Source organism: Athene cunicularia (genome assembly GCF_003259725.1).
Source record: "Athene cunicularia isolate RWA chromosome 2 unlocalized genomic scaffold, athCun1 chr2_part1, whole genome shotgun sequence".
In the NCBI taxonomy this organism is placed as follows: Eukaryota; Metazoa; Chordata; class Aves; order Strigiformes; family Strigidae; genus Athene; species Athene cunicularia.
In genome coordinates, this window is record NW_020799095.1 from 109047394 (window position 1) to 109072057 (window position 24664).

Below are 24664 nucleotides of genomic sequence, written 5' to 3' on the forward strand. Positions count from 1 at the left end.
AGACAGATCTCTTCCAAAACGCAAAGGCTTTCTTATCTGTTTCCTTAGTTTCTTTTTTGTTCTGCAATTTTTCAAGCATTAGAGAGAGACAGTTTCCCAGCAGATTATGAGACCTTGTGGAAATCCATTTGTCTTTAGCATACAGTAGTTGCTAAACATATATAACTTTCGAATCCTCTCTGGGAAATAAGTGACAGAGACATTCAGCTAACCCAAACAACACATTTCACAGTAAGTGCTGTACTATCAAAAGGACTTTAGATTGAATAGCTAAATGTCCCCTCGTTTAAGAATATTGAGGGAGCCAGGACCAGGGGATGCTGGGAAGCTTGTCATCTTACAGTCAGTGTAAATATTTGTAGATATACTGAACGGAGACTGAACTCTGCCAAACTTCTGGCTCCTGATTTAACTAGAAGAATTTCTCACTCAGTTTAGTGTTCAACTAAAATAGAGACAGCAAGGAGTCGTTGGCCTTGCCTGCCATGCAAAGTTTCACTGAAAAATGATTTTAAATAGATCTAATTAAAAACAAAAGCATATCACTAGCACTTACATCAATGCACACAGTGATTTTATTGGTTTAATTTGACCTTAATCAGTTTAAATATGTCTATTTCAGGGGTTAGCACTGAGTGGAGCAAATAAATTTTAAAGTTAATTTAATTTAAGTGGTGTCCTTTTCCAGCGTAAGAAGGTTTTATAGAGCTTTTTGTTTCCAGTTATCGATCTCAGTGGTATTCTGTGAACATACTTAACCATTTTTTTCACAGAATTCACTTTTGAAACTACTGAATTCAGTCATCTGCACATGATTAACATTTCTGTAGTATAGTGAGATCAATACTGGCATGTAGCTTTTGGGTAAGTTTGCTTTCCACTGCTTTCAAATACTTTCATAGTTCACTTTTACCAAATGTCTTGTTGAAAAGAAGATTTGTGATCCTGTGACAAGTATGTAGAAATATTTTTTTACAACTTTTTAAGAAAAAAACATTTAGTATTTAAATGTAAGCAATTCCCTGCAATGTTGTGAGTTTATTCACAATGGGGTTTCATTAAAGATGACAGAGCAAAAGAAAGCTAGTATAAGTAAACTGTATTTATAATGTAGTAGCAGCTACAGGTCTTCATAGCAGTGTAGCTGGTTCTGTACTAGAATGAATATTAGGAAATAAATCTGTTCAGTTTTTCTGGCCAAATGAAATGTATTTTAAAAAAAAGAATGCCCTAGTCTCAGAAAAGCATGAATAGTAGAAACTAGAACTGAATAGCTCTAATACTTGCTGATGTTTATAATATAGATAAGTAATTTTGATGACCTCCAACCTGATGATGTTCCCCTAAGCTAACCAGCCCACCCTCTCAATTGTTCAGAGTCCCAACTATGCTCAGGCTAAAAATCACCACAAGCATTAAGCAAATCCCAAAACAACCTCTTGAGAACTATTTATACAAGATGCAGTGGCCAGTCAGGGCAATAAAATAATGGTTTACAAGAAGCCTAAATAAAAGCTAGGGCTGTCCTGAGCAGGACGGCCTGTGGTGAGTCAATGGGTAAACATTCTCAGTGCAGAAACAGGAGGGTGGGAGTGACAGCTAAAACAGATGAGGGCAAATCTGTGAATAAATCCAAGCAAGCATCACTGCCTGTGTTCTCATGCACCTTGGTCCTTGCAGTCTGTTTGAGTTAGGGTTATGCTTCTCTCCCACCCACTTAAAGTCCTTTTAATAATTTGAAACTTGCATAAAATAGAGTAAATCCTATTTGAAGAAAAGTTCTCTTGTACTGCATGTTGTCTAAGGAAACCTCCATGTTATGCTTAGAACCATTATGCTTAGATCTGTAACAATTTATTTCAGTGGGAAAACTTCCACTGGATTTAATAGCGACAGGGTCTGAACTACATTTCCATGAATCATTTCAAGACAGTTTACCATTCAGGGATATTGGCTTCTTACCAAATGACTGTCTTATTTAGGTCATAAGGCAGATTGTTTTCATTCCATGTTATATCCAGCCTCATGGATGTGCTCTTGAAAGGAACCTGAAACTTGGATATCATAACATTGGTGAAATAGCCTTAATACTTTAACACATTACGCTGCTATCATGAATTACATTTTGGGAGAAAATACTCTCACATATCCTATAAAAGAAAAATTTACACTATTTTAGTAGTGTAAATTATTTAGATCTATTTTAGTAGTGTGGCCACAGTTCTGTATCTCTCCTTGAGGTAAATCTAATCATGTAAGAAAGATTTACTTGATAAAATCCAAATGTAAGTACCTCTTGTTACTCCATACAAAAAGGCATTTTCAAAATGGTAAATGAAATGTCCTTGCTTGAAATTGCATTGTGAAACCAAAGGCTTTGTTGCATAAACATTCACCAGCTAAGCAAAGCATCCTTGCGGGGCATTTGGGCAGGCTTATAGTTGTGCAGGAGAAGGGATCCATGAATGGTGGGGATGCTGCCCACAGGGGCTGATGCCTGGGTGTACATTTGGTGTCTAACTGGCCCGTGGGGGGCTGTGAGCATGGCCTGGGCAGCTGGCATGGCTGTTGGTGGGCTAATGTGCATGTAGGTGCCTGGGCTGGTTTTCAGGCTTCTGTTCACTGTGCATACTCTCCTTCTGGCTCTTCTGTGAGTTTCCTTTGCCATCTTTGGATCTTTGCTGCTGCTGGGAAGGCTGATCCTCGTAAAGGCATGTTAAGCACCCATTTAGTAACAGCCTGAACCCCCCCTGTTGTACAAAAGGAGGGGTGCCGGGAGACCCTGGTAGGTTGTGGGTGGCAAATGGAGACTGACATGATGGGGAAGGCTGGAGACCTGGGAATTCTGGCAGTAAGAAAATGGCTCCTTCTCCACTTGCAGGTCTGCAACTGCAGAAGAGATTTAGTTCTCTGGAAGCAGATGGAGGGGGACACATGATTTAGTGACAGCAGCCATAGGTAAGACACTCAGTGCTTTGTTTGCTTTGCTGTGTACTAACAAGGACTCCTAGGTCTCTGCATTTAGTGTAAAGATTCAAGGAGAACTACCAGCAGTAGAAGGCTATGAGACCAGATAGGCTGCATCTGAGGATGCTGAGAGAACTGGCTGACGTATTTACAAGGCTGCTGCCTTTGATCTTTGAAAGATTGTGGAGACTGGGGGAGATCCCCAATGATGGCAGAATGGCAAGTATTGTGCCTGTGTTCAGAAAAGACCAAAAGTTCAGCCTAGAAAACTACAGGTCAGTCAGCCTCACTTCAGTCTCTGGGAGAATCATGGAGTGAGTCCTCTTGGAATATATTTCTAGGCACATGAAGGAGAACGTGGTTATCAGGAACAGTCAGGATGGGTTGACCAAAGGTATACTATGGCTGACTGACCTGATTGCCCACTATGCAGAAATGAGTGGCTTTGTGGATGAGGGGAGAGCAGTGGATATCATTTCCTTTGACTTTAGCAAGGTTTTTGGCAGTGTCTTGCATCATGTTCTCGTGTCCAAGATAAGATGTTACAGTTTAGAGGATGAACAACCTGATGGTAAAATAACTGGTTGGGTGATTGGCCTTAGAGGGTGGTGGTTAATGGATCATACACTGCTTGGAGGCCTAACAAGTAGAGCACCACAGGGTCTATCCCTGGACCTGACCTGTTTAACAGTTTCATAAATAACATGGAGGAGACAACGGAGTGTACTTTCAACAGAATTGCAGATGTTGCCAAACTGCAATGTTCAGGGCTGGGCTACTTGTGCTGTGAGGCTGCAGAACTGGGGCTTGTTCAGCCTGGAGATGAGGATGCTTTGGAGGCACTTAACAGTGTGTGTGTCCTCTGTCCCCCCCCCGCCCCATAACTATTGGAGATTATTTAGAAGATGGAGCCATGATCTTCAAAATGGTGCGAGATGGACAAGAAACAACAGGCAAAGGTTGAAACAAGAGATATTCGTACTGGATATGAGGAAATACCTTTTCACCTCAAGGACAGTGGGGTAGTGGCACAGGCTGCCCAGGGTGATTGCGCAGCCTCCATCCTTGGAGGTTTTTAAGACCTGTCTGAAGAAAGGCCCAAGGACATGGTTTGAGCTCATGGCTGAGTCTACCTTCAGCAGAAGATTGAACTAGAGAACTGCTGAGGTCTCTTCCAACTTGAACGATCCTTCATTCTTATGATCAGATAGATGAAACACCACGTTGTCTTGGTGATTTTCTGAGAAGCAATATATTGGTAAAGACTTTCTTTACCCATTTCTGTTTAAAGATGCCTTGGCCTTGTAACAGTCTTTCATGAAACAACTCTTTCACCTGCTGTCTCCTTCACCCCCAAAGCAAGGTTACTCTTTACAGCAGCAGACAGAAGACTCATTGAAAGAAATGTCACTGACAACAAGCAGTTAATCAGCAGCAGTCCTTAGTGTGTCCTTACATCTGGAAAAGTTAGCCAATGTTAATGCAAGGTGTAGAGCTGATGTAGACAATACAGACACTTTATAATCCCAGACAAAGCCAAGATCACAGAACTGTATAATGAGCTATCCCCCACTTTTATACAAATGACTGATTTAGCAAACCCTAAGGATATTTCCTGGAGTTCTGCAACAATGTTGGAACATTTGCTTTGTGTGCAACAGAGCAAAACTAAAGTTCTTAAGATAGAAAACCTATGTACTGCTAAGAAATACACTCTAGAAACTGCTGGAATGCAACTATTCACATTACTCTTATTTAAAAATCATTTGGGGTTTGCACATATTTCATGTAATTCAGGAAGTAGCTATTATCATTAATTATGCTTGCACTTTGTGTTCATTGTGCTAGGTACAATACTTTTAATAGTAATACAGAGTAAGTATTTCTAGACAAAGCTGAAGGCAGGCAAATACAGATTTTTACCTGGCCTATGTAGATGGAAAAGAAGCAGAGGGTGAACTCATTTAAGAAAAATAAAATTCCTCTGCTGGAGTGTTTTACGCAGCAAATGGCCACAGTGGTACAGTTCTGACAGCAACTCATCCTGAGCAGCATCTGTGGTTCCCACTGAGTTCCATCACTTGTATTGCATCAACTGGTAGCAGTCATTGAGATTAAGAATGAACAAATCCATCTCTGGGATTTTTAGGTTTTGTTTTTGCTAGTTAATGCTAAATTTTGCACTCAGGCATTTTGATTTGCAAGGTAAACTACTGTTCATTTTAACTCAGAAGCAAAATGCAGTTCAGAGAGGTTCATTTTTGCATAAATTGGTGTTCTGGTCCCTTGAAATGTGGATCTGTAAAAAGATGGTTTTTGGACTGGATTGTAATAAGATGTTTTTTGGAATGGATTTTCATTGCCTGCAGTCTGTTTCATATAACTGGGGATGGGTATGACGTGATTTGACGCATATAAGACTGTTCCTTTTCAGGATTCATTTAAATCCATCCCAGTTCAGAAGAAGAAACTTGTTTCACAGCTGTGTAGGTGCCATGTATGTAGTCCATTGCCTTCTCACATCAGTTACTCTTAGGCAGGTGGTCACATCACAAGCTATCAGAGTAATTGGCATGAAAAAAAAATAACCTCATGTCTCTTAGGAGGGAGGACAATAATTAACAGCATATGGAAGGAGTTGCTTTTACCACAGGGATGAAAGGTACATTGGTAAAACAGGATTTGGGCAAATTTATGCTCCTGTTGTCTCCGTCTGTGGTGTCAGCCTGTGTCTGAACAGGACATTCTGGCTTATGGTGTGTCCAGGTGATAGTCAGAATAATTAATATATTTTTTAAAGATAGAAAACAAACTTAAAATTAGAGCAGTTCATTGACTTCAGTTGTAAGAATCTGGCCTACTGTAATTCCATAGAAATTACTCATGAATTTTACAGAAAGTATCTTTATTTTTCATTTCATCCTACTGTCAGAAATAGTGCATACACATGTTTTTCAATTTTGTATGTTCGTATTTCCTGAAACTTTGCCTAGAACCTGAAAAGTGTTGGAAAATACTGGAAAATCTGTATATGATTTATAAGCTATCTTTGAAGGGGATATCTTTCAAGCTGCTACCGCTGCAAAAAAACCTATTTCAATGATAAGCATAAGCCTGAATTTCCCCAAAGTGCTTAACTTTAAACTATTTGATATCAGCCAGAATTCCAGAGTATTTCAGCTCAGATTAAAAAATCTATTTTTAATGTAAAAAGTCATGCAAATTGATAAATGAGTCTTACGATATCCTGTCTAGGATGACCATGTCAGGCATATGGTTGAATTTATCATGTATCTCACACAAAGAAAGGCTTTTTTTTTTTTTTTTTTTTTTTACATTTGCAAATAAAGGAGATTGATTCCCATCTTGAAATAATTTACTAACACATTATAAACTCGTCAAACGCTAACGTGGTACAGTACGCCTTATTTCCTGTTTACTAAATAATCCTTTGGCTGTCTGCTCTGTGTCTTTCAGGTTGAACCTGGAATTGTTCTCTGCCAGCGACGTCATGGAGCCTGGCATCAGAGTCCTTCACCTGAAGGAAAACATTGCCTTCTTGGCTCGGCTTCTTGCAAGTACAAGCCATGGCGGATTCCCAGTGGTTTGCAGGCTCAAGCCAGACCATGCAGAGGTGTTCCAGGGATCTATTAAAAGGTAAAAACGCTATCAAATTGATGTCTTGTGATGTTTCTGGCCATTTATCAGATTTTTCTTCTTTAAGCATCTGTTTGTGAATATTATTTGGGATGGATATGAAACTTGTTCTTACTTTCTTTAGCATGAACAGCAGGTGTCCTTTAAAAGAAAGGACCTAGGTCCTTTCTAGTACAAGGTTATCTATTGCATCCGGGATTTATTGAAACAGCACCAATGAAACAGTCTTATGGGAACTGTGGAAAATGGAAAATTGCCCTTCAGAGCCTTAAAGGTTCATTGAAACCGTAATTTAAAAGTATTTGAATCTAGTTACTCAAGAAGTATCCCATGCCAATTCAAAGCTGGCTTGCTCTTTCTTCACAATTTTTTTCATTTTATTAGTGTATGCTTTTACAGGAAATGAGTTAACATAAATCATAATACAGATGAGATAAGCAACAAAGTCACTGGAAGTAACATGCTAGGGTAAACAAGAATTAGACTAAAGGAATCTTTGCCATATGGGGGACTCTCAAAAGGCATATAAAATCTCCTGATAAATGAAGTATTTATGGTACTGAATTTCATATGACTGTAAGAGCGAACTCATCCTTTCAGGAAGGTATCATAAGACTGTCCTTTGAGTGGATGGGTCATGAATGGGAGAGGCAGTGACTTAATTTCCACCTTTAGTATCCTAGAGGAAAGGAGAAGATGCATATGCAACTGCTACTGCATAGGAGTTCACACAGCAAAGCCCTGTGAATTATGCTTCCAATAACTGTAATACAAACACATGGCCAGTTTTGTATTGTAATATCATAATCTTTCATAATTTGAATGGTGTTTTCTGTCCTGGGTGACCATAGTATTCTACATCTTGTAGAGAATATTTTTTTTTACCCACTTCTGGTTTAACACCTTAACTGTGTGACAGTTGAGAGCTATCTATGAGCAAACAAGGATAAAAGTATTTTCTTCTGTTGATCTGGACAGGGAAAAATGTTATTCATGCATCATCAGTGGAAATTTGGTGAGGATTTGTCTGCTTGCCTGCTTCATAACAGATTTTCAAGGATGAACAACTGGCAGCTGGATCATATGAACTTACTTCATAGCAATGTGGTCAGCTCCTCTTTGGGAGCATGAAGATGGGAAGGGAGTGAATATGTAATAAAAACTGTGAACTTGCTTCACTGACAAGTGAAACAGTTTGTATGAACTTTTTAGGAAGAGAAATATCTGATCGGAATGAGAAACGTACAGTGGGAATAATTTGGGTTGCAGTGGCCTGCAGGAGTAACGACATCAATAAGTGCAGGATCATATACTTGTATATGATATGTATACTTGTTCCCTCATGATGATGCTATCATAAACATTATTAATAAGAAATGTGCTAAGGCACTAAACCCTAAATTTTTGAGTGGTAGTCTGTGGTGTGCACCAGTCTGCAGATACTACATAGCGTAAACTAGTGTGCCTTTTTAGTTCTCAGCTGTCCACAGCAATAAAAGTAGAAAGCACACTAACAACTGATACAGCTAAAGTTCCTTTGAAATTCAATTTATAATTTCACAATTTCTGTATTAATTCACCAAATCACCTTGCAGTGAGTGTCCCAGGCTGCTGAGGAGTATGCTGAGTTTATACAAACACTGCTGTGGGGTGTAATCCAGAGCAAAGTGGTGTGGGAGCTAGGAAAAAGCTGGGGGATGGAAGGCTGTTCACTAGCACATCTTAAAGAGAGGTGCCATTAGAGAAAAGGTGATGTTACCTGACAATTCTGGTAGGCTTGTAGTTTACTTAATCCCCAGAGCTCTTTCATGATACATTCTGTAGAGCCTTTTAAAAGGGATGAATGAAAAATTTGTTTGCTTGTCACTGTCAGCATAAATGAGCTGCTGTTAGACTGTTTTGAGTAAAGACAAGAAAATGTTTTAAATGGTTGACAAAGAAGCAGCAAATGGCTTTTTTGGCCAGTTGGTTGCTCACCCGAGTGAAACCCACACAGAGACGTTGTCTGGGAGCAAGCATTGTGTTCTGAGGTGCTCTGACAACACTCCTTCTTGCCCCAGTGTGTGCCCAGTGGCCTGAGTACTTGTGTGATTAGATCTGGGTGTCTTGTCCCCAGCAGGGACCATGGGTGACTTTGCTGTTCTGCTGTTCTCACCAACACCAGGAAGGGAATGCTCTGCAGCCATCCTCTGAAATAAACCTTCAAAAATGTGATGTGTCATGGAATTAGTGTATTCATAACCATAAGCAGTTAGGATTTGGGTTTTACATCTTACTCATAAAATTACAGCTCTTGCAGCACGTAATTGTTAAGACCAAGATGGAAATGCTGTGAACTCCTTAAAGGAGAAGGATGTTGTTCAACCGCTTACCTATGAGATCCAGTGCAATCCCATGTGGAGGTGACATGATCACAGGCAGAAAAATGATGGGTTTTTTCTATCTTGTACATCCATAATGTTAAAGTGGATGAAATGTGGTTTGCCTGGCATATTTTTAAAAAGGTGGCTTGAGGAAGATGCAAAAAACAATTGACGTGATATTTTTCTTGAGAGTTGCCTTTCGCATTATTATTGATTCTCAAATGTGTTTTTTTTCTAGTACAAAAATGTCGTTATTAGGTTAAAAAGAAGGGGGAAACAAGCTAATGAGGGAAAAGAAGCAAACAATCCTCTAAGCGTGCATGAAGGCAGCAGCAGCTCATAATTTTTTAATACTGTTTCTCATTTATGTGTTATTCTGTACTGTTTATTCTTATGAAATAAGCAGGGATGAAGCACTGTAAATTTGGACCAAATGTAAAAGTTATTCAGTACCTGCCCACACTTGGAAAGTATAGTGATGAGAGTTGCTGTACAAGGACAAAGTGTTGTTATGTTTTGTAATACATACAAATGACTCCGACCCTTTGAAGAGAAAAGGTCAATGTCAGTTCTTACAAAAGCAAGGACTGTGGCCAAGCAATGTTGGCTGGAACTTGCACCTCAGTGCTGGCCTGTAGCAAACACCCAGATATTCCAATTTTATTAAAAAAACCCAAACAACCCCCCCAAAAATCTTCCAGATCTGTTTAGTGGGGCCAGGTTTTTCTCTCACCCTTTGTGATCTGGATGGTTACCCACTGGGGGGATCAAGATGAGATCACCAAACACGTTTTTACATGGGTAACCTAAATATGAAGCTGTTATCTTCCCCAGTTGAGTAAGCAGTAGAGACTAAAAACAAATGCAACTACTAAAGAAAATCCTTGGCTTTAAAATTATTAAAGAGGAAGCAAACTGTAGCTGAGAAGCAAGTTTCCAAAACAAAGATCTCCTTAGAGTAATACTTTTGACACTTTGCCATAGGCAGAGCTCGGTGCATGCCTGGAAAAGCCTTGCAGAATTCAGTTTGAGGAACATGTGGCTGGTGAACTTGATGAATGGCATTGATGGGGATGATTGACTTACTTTGTGCAGCGCACAAGTTGAGGGCCTGGCTTCCCCTCTTCATTTCTCCCACAGTAATGATGATACTTGCACATCAGAATAAAACAAGCTATTCTTTTGTACTGCAGCTGAAATGTCTCCCCCGTCTCCCCCCAGCGACTGCAGAAAGGGAGCTGGACTGTTATGAATATGTTAGCCCAGAATCTGCTGAAAGTTATAAATGTCATGCCCTAAATGGCATGCCCTCCTGGCTAGGTGGAATTCTTTCTTCAGAGAGACCTGAGGATAGGGCCACTGCCTTCCTTCCCAGGAAGTTTCTGCCAGAGACACTGCATGAAGCTGTAAGTGCACACTGAGGGGCTGTTGGGAGGTCCCCTGGCTCTGTCTTGCCTTGGCTGCTCTAGTCTGTGGCTCCAGATCCTCCTCCAGTGGGAAAAGATAGAGTTATGCATCTGCCTAATTTGTGTGAGACCAAATCTGAAAAAAAGAGCTATTTTTTTCACTTCCACATATGTTACAATGTACTGGTGTAGGGCCATTGTGGGGCAATGAAGTGGTTCTTTGACATGATGAAGAGATTAGACACATCATTGCTTGTGTTTTGCTGCTCCATCTTCTTTGCAAGAGGTTACTTTATAATGTAAACCACAGTAAAAACAGAAGACATGGAGGATTTGAGGATGAAAGCTGTAGGTAATGAATTTCTTTTCCCTGACTGTGGGCACCACTGAGATGTAACAAGGAGGATGATGATACCTCATGGTCATCAGCAACATCTTTGTTGCCATGCTACACATCCTCCCGCTCATGATCACTTCTCTTCATGTGTGTGACACTTATGTACTCTCTGATTTCTTCCACCAAAATGACTGACAATGTGCTCTCTACCTAGGTGCTTTTTTTTTTTTTTCCCAAGATGTTGTTTATCCTTTATTATATGTAGGATTCCTGCATATTTGTGACTGATGAATACCGTGTTCCTCTCAGGGACTGTTCTGATGTTGGTGACTTTGCTTTCCTTTATATCACTTTTGCCAAGGAAAATGAAGGAGCGAAGTTTCCGTACTGCAGTTAAATCCTCCTGGTATTCACTGAAGAAAAGCAGGTGGATGCTGGTGTCTTGTTAGGCCAGGATCTGTCCCCTCCATTTCTGTTCAGAAATGGTGCAGAGAGGCAGAGAAGCTGGAGTGCTGCCCAGCAATCTTAATTTCTGCCTTGAACATAGCTATGAAACAATTTTCCTGGAGAAACTACTGGGCTGACAAGTATCACTGAGTAGCCTGTTTGGGCATTTTACCATAACAAATAAGCCATTTTGTTCATGCCTGAACTGCTCAGGTCTGTGCCATACATAGCTGTCCTGTTGTAAGGCTGAAGGCAGAATTCCCTGCTTTTGCCTTTGCACTCTTACCTACACAGCTGTTAGCCCTTACTCTGCATTTTGTCTGTCTATCTTTTAGCTGAAGGAATTTTTTTTTGGTTGATTTAATTTGATTGGGAGAAAGTAATTATGCAGAAACCACAATATCTCTGACTGTAAGCAGACTGCACAGAATATATCTGTCTAAGCAGAAATGGGTAGAACTTGGTTTTCTGCTACTCCTGTACAGGATGTGACATTTCTGGCATTGTGCCTGCATTTTTGTGTGTATTTTTTCACCTAGGAAACCCCATCTCTTCCCACCCCTCAAGTTTACTGGAACTCCAGCATTTGTGGTTGATGCAAATTGTTATTTTGGGGCCAAAAAGAAATGTCAATAAAAATATTGTAGGTAAAGTTGTCAAAAAACCTTGTAGCTTACTATGTTTGTTTGAATTTTTTTATTACACATTTTGATATGCTATATGGGAGTGTATTGACTATGTAATTGCCTTACTCTAAGTTTGTTTGGTACAACTGAAGTGTTCAGAGAGCCTAATTCCCATTTTTGGAACAAAGTTGGTATTCTAAGATCCCTTCAAAAAATAGAGCTGTGTGCTCCAAATCAGAAAGGAAAGATATTCTAAAGGTATGGTCTTCATGTAGTTGAAAAGTTAACAGAGCTTGGATTTTCAGAAATGTCCAGTGACTGAAAGCATGGTTTTCCACTGAAGACATTTCAAAAGGTCTCATAATCTGTAAAACAGATTTTATCCATTTTAAAATAAAGCCTAGTTACTTCTGAGGATCTTCTTCTGCAAGGTGAGTTACAGCCTGCTCTTCTGTGTAATCCCACAGTAAGTTTTGTGAGCTTTCCTTAAAAATGGCCAGCTGGCCTGAGCCAAGCTGCATGGGCCAGCAGAGCACAGCATTGCTGCTGTGACACTCCTGGTGAAGCCAGCGGGACTCCATCATCCACACAGAGCTGGATGTGGAAACTTACTTCTGTGAGGCTGGGAGCGCCGCAAAAACGCTGAGGGTTACACCTTTCCACTGCAGAAACTCAGGGGAGATATTAAACATCCGCTTGATTAGCAGCAAACTCCCTGCTCTAGTTCTTGCTCAAAGGATGTCGTGTCTAATGGAGCCGAACTGCCAGAGACCTGCACCTGAGGAGGATTTCTGTCTCAGGTTAGACCCCGGTCCGGAGCCAGAAGAACTGCCAGTGGAGGGAGCCAAACTACATTTCTACTTGCAATATTTATTTTGCTGCTGTTCTTTTCTGCGCTGTGCTTTCTGCTTCCTTCGTGGTAAGGAGAAAGCCAGGTACAGAACAGTGTGTACTCATAAACCTCCTACTCGATGGTCCTGCTTCCCAGCTTGTAAACTGGTATGGGAAGGGAGATACTCTGCTTTCCACAATCAGAAGACATGGTAGAGCAGCTGTTCCCAGTAACAATAATGACACTATTGCTGAGACAAACATTTTCACGATGATGCATGGGAACACTAAATCCAAACCACATTGTTTAGCTAATGCATGCTTTCACTCTGCTAAAGGGGAATGTCACATAACTGAAAGTAAATTGAAGAGATCAGAGTTTAGAAAATATGACAAAGTTGAAAACTTAAAGCTGCATGACACAGTAACATCCTTTAGCAGAGAAATCATTGATCCAAAGTGCTGTATGTATGTGTATTTTATGGCAGTTTATTAGGTATGACTCACCTCTGGTCAGTCCAGCGAACAGAAACCGTTGTGAGTCAGGAATGCTTTCTGCCAAGCACTTCAGTAAAACTGAGCATAGCATATTGATATGTGCTGTGGGAAAGGAGATCTAGCATTGCAACATATCATAGATATGTCAGGCTGTAGGTATGGTTTCTGGTATTTTTTCTTTAATCTGCCCTCCCAGTTGGGACTAATGAAATGGTACTCTCAAGGCGTGTGCGTGCGCATGTGTGCAGAGTCCACACACACTTGTTTAATAAGGCAATACCTTTATTTTTCTTAGCAGGAGGAGAAGTACTTGCCTTCAGTAAGCAATGCAGTGCAACAGCTTAGGGACAAATGGAAAGTTAAAGATGACTTGAGACCTGAAACATTTAATTTATTGATTAATTACCGAGCTTAGCGATATCTACCTTAATATTGCGACAGCCTTGCTGCTGACACTTGATATGACTGATATAGGTTTGAAAGCTTCTTGGAGAGCATTTTCCTTCTGGCACTGTTGTGGAGAGGTTGCTAAGTTTAGATGACAGGAATGCAAAATTACTCAATCACATACAGAAGTCTGCAAAGTTCATGGAATAAATGGAGATAAAAACGAGGTTTTGTTTCTTACCAGAGGATCATGGACAGCTTTCCCCTTTCCTCCTCCTTGTGGCTTTGCTGTAAGTTGTGGGCAATGGTGATTCTACCAGGTCTGATCAAAGCAAGAAACACTGTTGGCAGTGGTTTGAAGGCTGCATCTAAACTGAGCCAGCAAAGAAGAAAAGAGGAGGGGGAGCATGTTAGGGACTTAAAAACTGTTTTTAGGTGTGCAGACTAGGGAGCTGACGCCAATATCCAAGTGCTTTTGTGATTACTTGGTTTTCATGTTAGAGGGTAGAGTCTGTCAGCACACTGTTTGTTTTTACTGTCCGGACTCCTGCTTTTGAAAAGCTGATCCAGTTAATTTCAACGATACACTATACAGTAATCTTGCCTATTAAAATAAATGGAATCCAGCACTTTCAACAAAAGCCCTTGACGTTATGATCCTCCCATGTATTGTCAGGGTCCTGGGGTACTGCAGCTCATGAATAACACAGATGGAGGAAGGTTTACAGAGTCTGTGGCAGTGGTTTTATTTTGTATCCAAAGTGTGAAAATTTTCTTCCAAAGAACAACATTATATGATACTTTTAAAATTAGTAGGCCTGTTTTGCCATACAAATAATTGTGCAGGTGCTGTAGGACTTTGTGACAGAGCCCTTTGGAGGGAAAACTGGAGTGTTGCAGGGGCTGTGTGCTAACTCAAAAAGCCAAATTAAAAACGTATGCAGTCTTGCTGCAGCATGTGGGTGGCTTTAAGGCAAGTGCAGAGTGTTGTTAAATGTCGAAATCAAATATAGGCATGGGGAAAACTGGTGTGTGAATGGAAAGACTGATCACATACTTGTCCTGTCGTTTAAAATGTGTGGTTCCTCTGAAATTGAAAATCTGCCTGGTAACAAGCCAGCTTGTAAGGAAATACAAATCTGATTCTAAGTCTTTATCCTTTTCTAAAATCTAGCCTTTCTGTAGGTTTGAAATTCTAAGTTTGCATTTACAATTTATTAACAGTTGCCTTTGCATTTTCATCTTCAGGCTGTGGACTTACTGTCTGCTCATTTGCTCTGATGGTGCCCTTAAAACTAGACAGCTGGCAACTTAAGTAATGATTATTAACCTCAAAACACAGCTCTGAGGTGGATGAAATCCCTGTTTTGTAGATCTGAAAACTGAGGTGCAGAGATTAATATTTATTCAGCATCCTTTGAAAGGCTGTGGCATGGACAGAATTTGATCTTTGCTCTGGAAAACCTCAGTCCAGTACTTGACAATGACCTTTTTATCATCTTGTACGTAAAATGCCAAAAATTCATGCAAAGCTCCTTCTTGGTTTGAAAAATGAAATATTAAGCAAACAGTAATGATTTAGGCTGCCTAGCCTGAAACAACCCTGTAATCCTGAGATTTTGCTGTGTAAGATGAATATTTTAAAACAGTTGCTGGTATGTGGTGATCTAGTCTTTATCTGCTGTCTAGCTCACCATATGCAGAATACTCTCTTTCACCAGTAAAAAAAGGGCACAATTCTATCTGAAGTCAGGAAAAATGCATTTAGTATACTAGTGGCTATTTTACCAGGAACATCAAGTAACAAATATTCTTAAATAGAATAGAATAGAAAGGTTTCTCTCAATGTTCCCTTTTGGAAGAGTTGCATGCTTATGCTAGAACTTCTGCTGACAGCAGAACAGTGATCAAATCCTCTAAGCACTCTTTTCATTCTGACTGCTATGAAAGCTGAAGGTGCAAGACACTAAGTCTTAGCTGCAACAAGTTTTCAGCGGTTTGTTGATATTGTAAAATAACTTACACAAGCTAGGTGTTAGGATGAGGAAGGACTGTGAAGAGTTTCAGGGTGCCACGTTCAGTTATCTTAGTGTGCAGTTTAGTGTTATTTACTTTTTTTGTCATCGTTTTTTCAAACTGACTGACATAAATCTAAATTTAGTAATTGTCACTGGGTTTTAAACGTGTCTGAGGGAAGCCATGAGACAGTACACTTTTAATACATGGAAGGGACATTTGTTTTATTCTGATCAGAATATGTTAATCATTGGTCCTCAGTGAGCTGGAGCCAAAACATCAGATATAATCAAGAATAAAACCAATGCAGTTACATTTGATGGATTAATGTGGGAGAAATAAGCCTAAAGCTTTCTGAAGCAAGCTAAAAATGATGCTTCGGTTCTCTAATCCTCACTCCTCCCCCCATGTTATGTAGCTCTTTTATCCATTCAGTTTGGGAGTCCTGCCCTGAATGCTTTTGCCAGTGACATCACCTTTTAATCTTCCTTCTGTTCATTTGCAGCTACTTTGGAGCTGCAGTTCCTTTTATGTCACTCCCCCAATATTTAGAATTTGTAGTTTCCTCAGATAATTGGCCATCTTGACAAGAAGAGTGACACAATCAGCTGTCAGATACTTTTCATTCCTGACTTCCATGCCAAATCTAACATGTGGATATTGGGATAATAATGTGTTATCTTAATTAGGTGTATCTTCATGATGCATACTTTATAACAGATAGAGCATATGAAACTACTGCAATGCCTTGCCAGGGTATCTTTGAAATGAGATTCCCTACTTAAGGGTTTTCTTCCTTCTTAAATAAATAAAGAGTAAACGAACAATTGCAGAGTCCAAGTCTGAATCCTAGCACTTCCTGTTAAACCTCACAAAATAGTGCAAGAAACATGTTTGGTCTGCTTTCTAAGGCTTGATGATGTGATAGGAAGGATGTTGTATGTAACATCAAAGAGTGATGTTGTTATACCTCTGAAGCATGACTTCTGGAAGTCCAAGTGAAATAATGTATGTTCATTTTTCTCCGGAATATGGCAGTGTTTAATAGGCTTGGATTCTTATCAGAAATGTTCCAACGATTTCCTTCATTGTATTTGCATGTGCTTTTTTTTTGACTAGCCAAATTTCTCATTTCTCTCACACTTCCCAAAGCCCTGTTAAGTGACTCCCTGCTGGGTTTAGTTAAGAGTGGTGCCAGGCAAATTGCAAGCTGCCAAAACTGGCCAACCAAACCACTGGTGATGAGCAAATGTTTCTGCTCTTTCAGCTCATGGTGAATGTTGCCGTTTTTTTAATTCCAGCCCATGATGTTCAAGTGGAAAATGGTGAACTTTGGATAGTCCTGAACAGTATTTTGGACCTGAGCATATGGAGTCTGGCAAATGACCAGGGTGGATCCTGACTTTCACACTTGACATCTATGTATTCATGTTAGGATTAAAGTTTTGGGAATATTCCTGGACTAGTGATCATACTTGAAATTGACTTCTTGGAGTTGTATGTGATGATCTCGGAGCAGAATTTAGATCTGTGTATTTATATCTCACTTAGAATGATTACAGACCTGTTTTGTGAAAGACCATAAAATGTGAACCTTTAGAGAGCCATGCAGAACAAAGTGTCTAATGCACAGAAGGTAATTCATAGGGTGTGACTGAATTAATTTATTCTCTATGATGTCCTCTGCTATAGTGAATGTATTATGAGTATATTGTGTTTTCCTCCCTTTCCTCCTCCAAATGTAGCCTGAGGGGAATAGATCTTGCCTGTTGTAGCGTGCCTATACTGTTCTTATTAGTGTGTTCTCATCATTGTCCTCAAACCCAAGTCCTTTAATTGTTTATGCGACATGTCCATATGCTGGCATGCACATGGCAAGAGGCTTAAGGCAAGCCAGTGACTTTCACAAGAGGGGAGATGTGAGCCCAGGGCAAAGTATTTCCTCAGTGGAGTTTCTCAGCAGTTAGCTCTGCTGCAGCATTATGCTCTCCTTAGTAGTCTGAAAAAGATTTTATGAAAACCCAAGCCAGTCAGATATTAAATTGAGGCAAATAAAGTTTCAATATTTATGAAAGTTACTGAATTTCTTGTTTTTCCTGTGAATGGGATGTGCTTTAAAGGTGGGAGCAGGTGACAGACTCCTAGTATTCCTGGCTGTACCACTGATTTTCTTCAGAACTGATGTTTTTCCACAAGTTATATTCACATTCAGGTCTTCATCTGTGAAAGGATGATACCTATATCTCAGCCACAGGCATAGTTAATTACAAATCCCTTTGAGAACCTTAGATGAGAGACCAAAGCCATGTCTGCATTAACAAAATGTAGATTTCAAAACTAGATCTAAAGAGTGCATCAGGTGACCCTTTCAGGAGAAAGGGGAGTGCTCTACAATGCTAACCAGCTCATGGAATAGTTCCCTTCAAATATGTGTTCCAGATCTGAACTAAAATGCAGAGGTAGATGATCCCAAAGTATCTTGTTTTTAAGTTGGAGAAAAAGGTGGACTGTGTAAAAGACATGAAACACGTGAAACTGCAGTTTAATGTAATACACTGGAAATTAATTTAATGTTACCTTTCATGTGTGAGAGCTCAATGCTATTTCATAAGTTTACTATTTTGTTTTGCATTCATTACAGTTTTGATCCAGCTTCATCAAATGCAGGACAAAGAAGTATAGAATAGTGAAGGGAAGACTGTTTGGAAACAAAATAATAGAACGACACATAGCCTGCTGGTCAGGGCAGACAGTGAGAATGAGGGAGACCCAGTTGTACAGATCCCTGTTTAATCAGCATGGAACCCCTGCAACATCAGAAATTAAGACATGCCATATGTAGCCACTAATGTGCTTGTTATGAAGGAGAGTGTTGAGAAAGGGCTTGAACCTAGTTCTTCCATATCCTGTCCCTAGGGAGGGCACTAACCACCAGTTTTTGGACCTGGCAGGCACATCGTCTTAGTGTAAGTCCTCTACTGTGGAGTGCTAATCCCACCTTGAAGCAGACTAATCTTTCCCAGGAGACATTATGTTAAAACTAGTAAATTTTTATAACAGGTTTTGGTTTGAACAAATCAATATTTTTGGATACAGAAATATTTATTTGAAAAATTCCCAGTTTATAGATACTTGGTATTCCAGTCATGAAAGCCACTTTGTACCTCATCTGTATTTCTCTGATTTGCTAATGAAGATTAGGTGTCTGCTCTCATCTGAGTTGCTCAAGCACATAATTTAGCAATGTGTTGCACATCTTTGTACTACTGTAGTAGTAATGACGGACCAGGGCTAACATGATGTTAAGTATGTTGCAAAATAAAAAGTTTTGTGGTAGTCCCCAAGGTGTTTGTTCTCTAAATTTAAGTTAAAAGACTGGAAGTGGATAGTGTGGATGGAGTGTGTGTTGGGGGGAGCAAGGAAACACTAAGATATAAATGATAATTTTAAATATATTGCTTGTTAAGGCTTTATATGTGTAGTGCATAAGGGGAGAACTCTAAAGAATGGTTTGAAATTGTATCCATTTTCACATGACTAAGTCAGCAAGATTATTAAATATCTTAATGAACTCTAGAGTGCAGTGCTGTGACAGAAGGTTTCACTGATGATTTAAAATACATTTTTTCCAGATCTTGTGTTTTAATGTAGATGTTGCTTAAGAAGGATGTGGGACGGAACAACAGTCTATCTACTTATATACAGATAATTCTATTTACTTATTATTGGTATTGTCTTGTTGAGTGCAAACTAGACAGTGCATGAGCCGGTCCTGCCAAGCAGGTTGATCCAGGTTAAGGCGAACATGTAGGACAGGTGATGTCCTTTAATCTAAGTAGCCAAACCTAAACCAGAAAACAACTCTGTGATGCTGCTATTGCTGATGGAAATTTAGGAAGGTGAAATATGTGGTCAGTCCACTATACTCTAGAATCATAGAATATTTCAAGTTGGAAGGGACCCATAAGGATCACTGAGTCCAGCTCCCTGTTCCTCACAGGACTACCTAAAACTGAACCATATACTAAGAGCACTGTCCAGATAGTCCTTAAACAATAACAGGCTTGGTGCCATGACCACATCCCTGAGGAGCCAGTCCCAGTGATCAACAGTGAAGAATGTCCTAATGTCCAACCTGAAATTCCCCTGATGCAGCTTCATTGCTGTTGCTGATCACCAGAGCAGAGATCAGCATCTCCCACTCTGCTGCTCTCCTTCGAGAAGTTGTAGACTGTGATGAGGTCACCTCTCAGCCTTCTCCAAGCTGAACAAACTAAGTGACCTCAGCTGTTCCTCATGTCTTACCCTGGAGACCTTTCACCACTTTCACCATCTAGGTCACCCTCCTCTGGACACAGTTTGATGTCCTTCTTGTATTGAGGGTCCCAAAACTGCAGAGTACTTGAGCTACAATCACATATCTGATGCTAAAGCACTGTGTGCTTGTTTTTTTTTTAATTAGCCTCTTATAATGAATGTACTTGTCTTCTCTAACATTAGGTTAGAGCTGTGCATGCTGCTGGAAAATGAGCACATCTTTGAACCAGAGACAAATGATGAGTCTTTCTTCTCCTCTCATCCTCTCTCCTATGAGAAAGTAATCTCTTTTCTTTGAGTTCTTGCCTTGTTTAATCAGCATGTATATGGGGTGATTTAGGACAAGCTCTCCATGAATGAAGAAATGATGTAATATATGTGGTTGAGATAAAGAATTGGTCATGTACAATTTAAATTAAAGGATGAGCAGAGACCTTCCAGTGGCAGCTGTCATAAACTATAATGGCACTCAGGAGTCTGGAAGTTGTGCAAGACTGCTGGCAAAGAATTTCCTTGCTCTGATAGGCTGTTCCAATCTTCTCTCTCTCAACTTCTCTATGGATAGCAGAATTATAATATTTAATTCTGTATGGGATAGCACCTCTCTGAATGATGAGTGTTTGTAAAAGCTTTTAAACTTGAAAAGCATGTAGCATTCTTCCCTTTGATAGATGACTAAAGGATTTTTAGGAATAGTAAACATTAAGTGCGGTAGAAGAAAATTGTGTGCTACCAAGGCAAGACTGGTAATGTAGTTTTGAGTAATTTATACAGGCACAACTGGAAAGTTATCATATATTACTGAAACTTGGGCTGCACATGGGAATCTGGCTGGCAAAACAATGTGGACAAGGAGTAGGGCAATTATGTACAGGATAAGGTGCCAGGATGCAAATAGGTGTTCCTGTGGAAGAGAGCCGAAGCTCAGCCGATATCTGATACCAGTTTTGTTGCATTTTTTTGCACTATACTATCATGTAATTACCACTTAGTGTGTGAATTTTCACAGTGTGAAAAAACCTCACCCCTAAGGCAATGTAACTTACATTGTCTTAATAGAGATACAGTTACACTAAGGGGAAAAAAAAAATCTTTGGAAGTAAAGAGTGTTTTGGTTTAAATTGCTAATTTAAGCCTTATTGGCAAAAGAATTTATAAAGTTTGGACAAGCTCTGCCAGTGTAGCTCTGCTAGAAAACGCTTTCTTAAGAGTCAAACTGGAAAGCTTCGAACCTTGGGTTCCAATGTGCAGTGCAAAAGGGAAGAGCAGTGGATTCTTGCCTATTCCAGATAACGGTGGAGAAGCTGCCCAATCTGTCGCGCCTACCCATGCTGCTGAATCGCTATGCTACAGATCCCCGGTATCAGCAACTCTTCATCAATCTGGTAAGACTGAAGCCAACTCTAAAAACAAACATTTCCTCCATGAACAATGTGTTTGTTATATTTTCTCATTTGTTTATGATGGCTGTGTCAGCCGCACTGATTTACATAAACACTGCCAATCCTGGGACGTTACATTCTCAACAAAAGTAGCTGAGTACAAACAGCATTCCGAAGTTTTAATTCATATTGTATAAACATAACAGATGTTGATAAAATGAGCCAAAAAGAAAATACAACAAAGGAGACCATTTCAAGGGGGCTTTTGATTAAAATACATTCCAGATTGACAAAATGATACAATGTTAATGGAATAGATCATTTAAATGTCATTATTTGGCTCTTACAGTCCTATAAAGCAAATATAAAGCAGCGCTTTTGAGATTTTAGGCTCCATTACGGTACAGTGCCTATACATCAATTTATAAATAAAGCTGTATTTCTTAAACCCCCCCTTTTTTTTTTTTTTTTTTTTTAAATCCCTGCTATGACATTGCCACATTTATTTCCTAAATACTGTACTAAAATACTGGGTCCAAAAGCAATAATGTGTTTGGTATACTGAATAAGGCCTAAAATAAATATGTTATAAACAAAATAAATGTAGTTTCTGCCTTGGTGAATTTCCAGTCTACATCACTGAAACTGAGATGGGGGGACACTGGAAAATCCAGGCCAGCAAGCCTAATTCAGATGGATTTTATTTAAAAAGATATAAAAACCGCTCCTGTTTACTCATGTGTAAAGAAGGTGAGACTGAGTTTGAGATCCATCTAGTCTGAATTCCTTGCTTTCAGAATAGCTAGAAGGAAAAAAAAAATATTAAACCCACAATGCTCATAGTATCCATTATCTAGTTAGGTTTAAGAGTTTCCTTTTAATAGATGGGGAAACTGAGGTGGAGATTGGACACACAACTTTTCAAAGTTCAAGAGGAGGTCATCATGGGAGTAGAAGCCAGCTCAGCTGAGACGCAGTCCAGTGCTTATACCATTGGGCCACACAACTTTTTTGTGACAGGAAACCTATTACACTCAATTAGGTTTCGCATTGACACCTAACTTTTTAGTACCTGATGTGATCCCTGAAGCACAAAGTTCAGTATCTCTTCCAAGAACTTGTTATTATCGCTCATATCTGTTTCTGATATCCACAGAAATAAACGTGACGTTCTGGAGCACAGTGACTTTTTGTGGTGGTGAGTTCTACAGCAAAATTATATGTGGTATAGAAAGAGAAAACTTTTTACCTTTAATTTATTTCCTCCTTATATCTTTGAATGTCTCATCAGTCCTGTAAATGAAAGAGAGAGATGTGTCTCCAGACTGTGCATTTATTTGTATTATTTTACCATGTCTTTGTTTCATTTTTCCTCTGTCTGGGGAAGGATACACTTGGGTTACACTATTACACCCTCTGAAAAAACTGGCCAAGTCATAAGAAGGATACTGTAGAATTATGTGAAAAATAAAAACTGAGTGAACACCTATATAAGCTATAAAGGCCAGTTTGGTTAACAGTAAAATGGTCTTTATCTTGGTTCCTACCGAGAAACAGTTATAGCCCTCATAGTGGCTACATTCAGTGACCAGAGTTTAGTGCTTGCAGGCCCTCTTCTCAGAGCCATAGGATCGTTTTCTTTGTCCTCTTCTTTGCAGTCTATGTTTCTATGTGAATTGACTTTTATAAGCATTTATTGCAAAATATTACAGGATGTTATAAATGATTGTGTAATGAGATAGCGTCTATAAAAAAATCTTAAGGCTTAATAAATATTGGGGTCAATGACTACTTCCAAGTGAAAACTCAGACCATATCAATGGAGCTTAACTTTGCTTTTCTAGCCTGTGAAATTTGGGTACATTCCAGTCATAATAGTTTATTTAGAGTGAACCTGATGGTTTACCAAAAAATAAAGTGTTATTTCCTGATGTTATAGGTGTAATTGGGGATGGGGAACACCGAGAGAAGAACTAATGTTCTTATTGGCTCCTGTCCCTCAAGCCTGCTACCTCTCTCTCCCTGGCCTCCTTCCTATGCCTCTCCTTCCCACCCTGTGGCAGGGGTGCACTCATGCTTTTGTGTTCTCCCTATGTCTTCTCTGTTCGACTTACAGGAGCCATACATAAACAAATCTGCAATGTCAGTCCAAGCTCATTTCTCACTGCAACGCGCCTACATCATCTTTTGCACCCTGGGGCTGCACCACCTCACTGTTGTTGACTTGCATAACCAAGTGGTTGGGGTGATCACCAGGAAGGACCTGATGCCCTTCCCACTGGAGGAGAGACTCAGGCCCCAGCTGGCACCACAGAGCCCTGATGTGGGTGAGCAGCCCCTGGATTCCAGGCCATAGATGCGTTCTTAGGCTTTTTAACTTCTTTTTGAGTCCATGTTCTTCTTCAGGAAAAATAATCAGTTTTTCCACTTGATCTCTTCTGGAGAAGAGATGTTTAAAAGCTGTTGTATCTAGACATGCGGGACTGTAGCCCAGAGCCATGTCTCTTCAACTGTCTGCTGATTGCAAAATTCATTAATTTTAATGGTTGTGAGACAAAATAAGAATTCATGTGTTTATGGAAGATGTACATAAAATCAGATGTGAAGGATGGATGTTAAGAATGCTCTTGTCACACTCTGTCTATGTGTCCCAGTGGAAAAATGTCATAACCATTAGCAGCAGTTACGTTGGCAAAGTCCTTCAGTGAGGACTAAATCTTCAACCTCTGAGTATCTGCCTGTTAAAAAGGAGAATGTTTCCATATCAGCATTTTTATGTTGAAATATGTATGTTTAACTGAGAGCAAATACTGTCTTGGGAGAGATGGGCAACTGAAAGGAACAAGGGATTGGCCTTTCTCATTGGCCTACATGTATTAAAAATGGAAAGGGAGAATTGTATGTAAGAGAAAGAGACTGTGGGATTTCTGCCAAATTCCCATCACACTTCTCAGTGAGAGAAACTTGACATGCTTTTCTGTGCCCTACATTTCTTTCAGTTTCTGCAACTTTTAGGACAGGCTCTCTTCTTCCACCTGATATGGTAACATTTTTAGTTAAGTTCATGTGCAGTGAGGTATGGAGCAAACTCTAATAATGGGGAAGCAACATGATAAATTATGGGAGTAGTTTTTGTGTATACAGTAGCATATTTACAAACTGAGTACAAATTAAATAATTCTTCATGATTTTGAAATCATACAATGTTTGAAACCTTGGTAAGTGTTGTTTGTTAATAAATTTATGTGAACACTTTTTTGGATAAAGACACCTCTAGATTTCCTTCTATGCCTTTGTAATTGATGTTTAATTTTGTTCTGTTAAATACCAGAGGGATTCCCACAGATTTGGATATTAAAACCAAACATGTACAAATGAATCTATCACTATTAATGTTGTTATAATGAATAGCCAGGAAAACTAGTAATAA

At 39.5% G+C, this 24664-nt stretch overlaps 1 protein-coding gene across 1 annotated transcript in view; it reads left to right on the forward strand.

Moving 5' to 3' along the window:
* Nucleotides 1–23590, forward strand: part of LOC113476129 (chloride channel protein C-like) — an 80089-nt gene extending 56499 nt beyond the window's left edge. The window contains 4 exon segments of the mRNA XM_026841460.1: nt 6445–6624; nt 20036–20132; nt 21142–21237; nt 23351–23590. Coding sequence (XP_026697261.1) covers nt 6445–6624; nt 20036–20132; nt 21142–21237; nt 23351–23590 — 613 coding nt within the window.
* The last annotated feature ends 1074 nt before the right edge of the window (nt 23591–24664 follow it).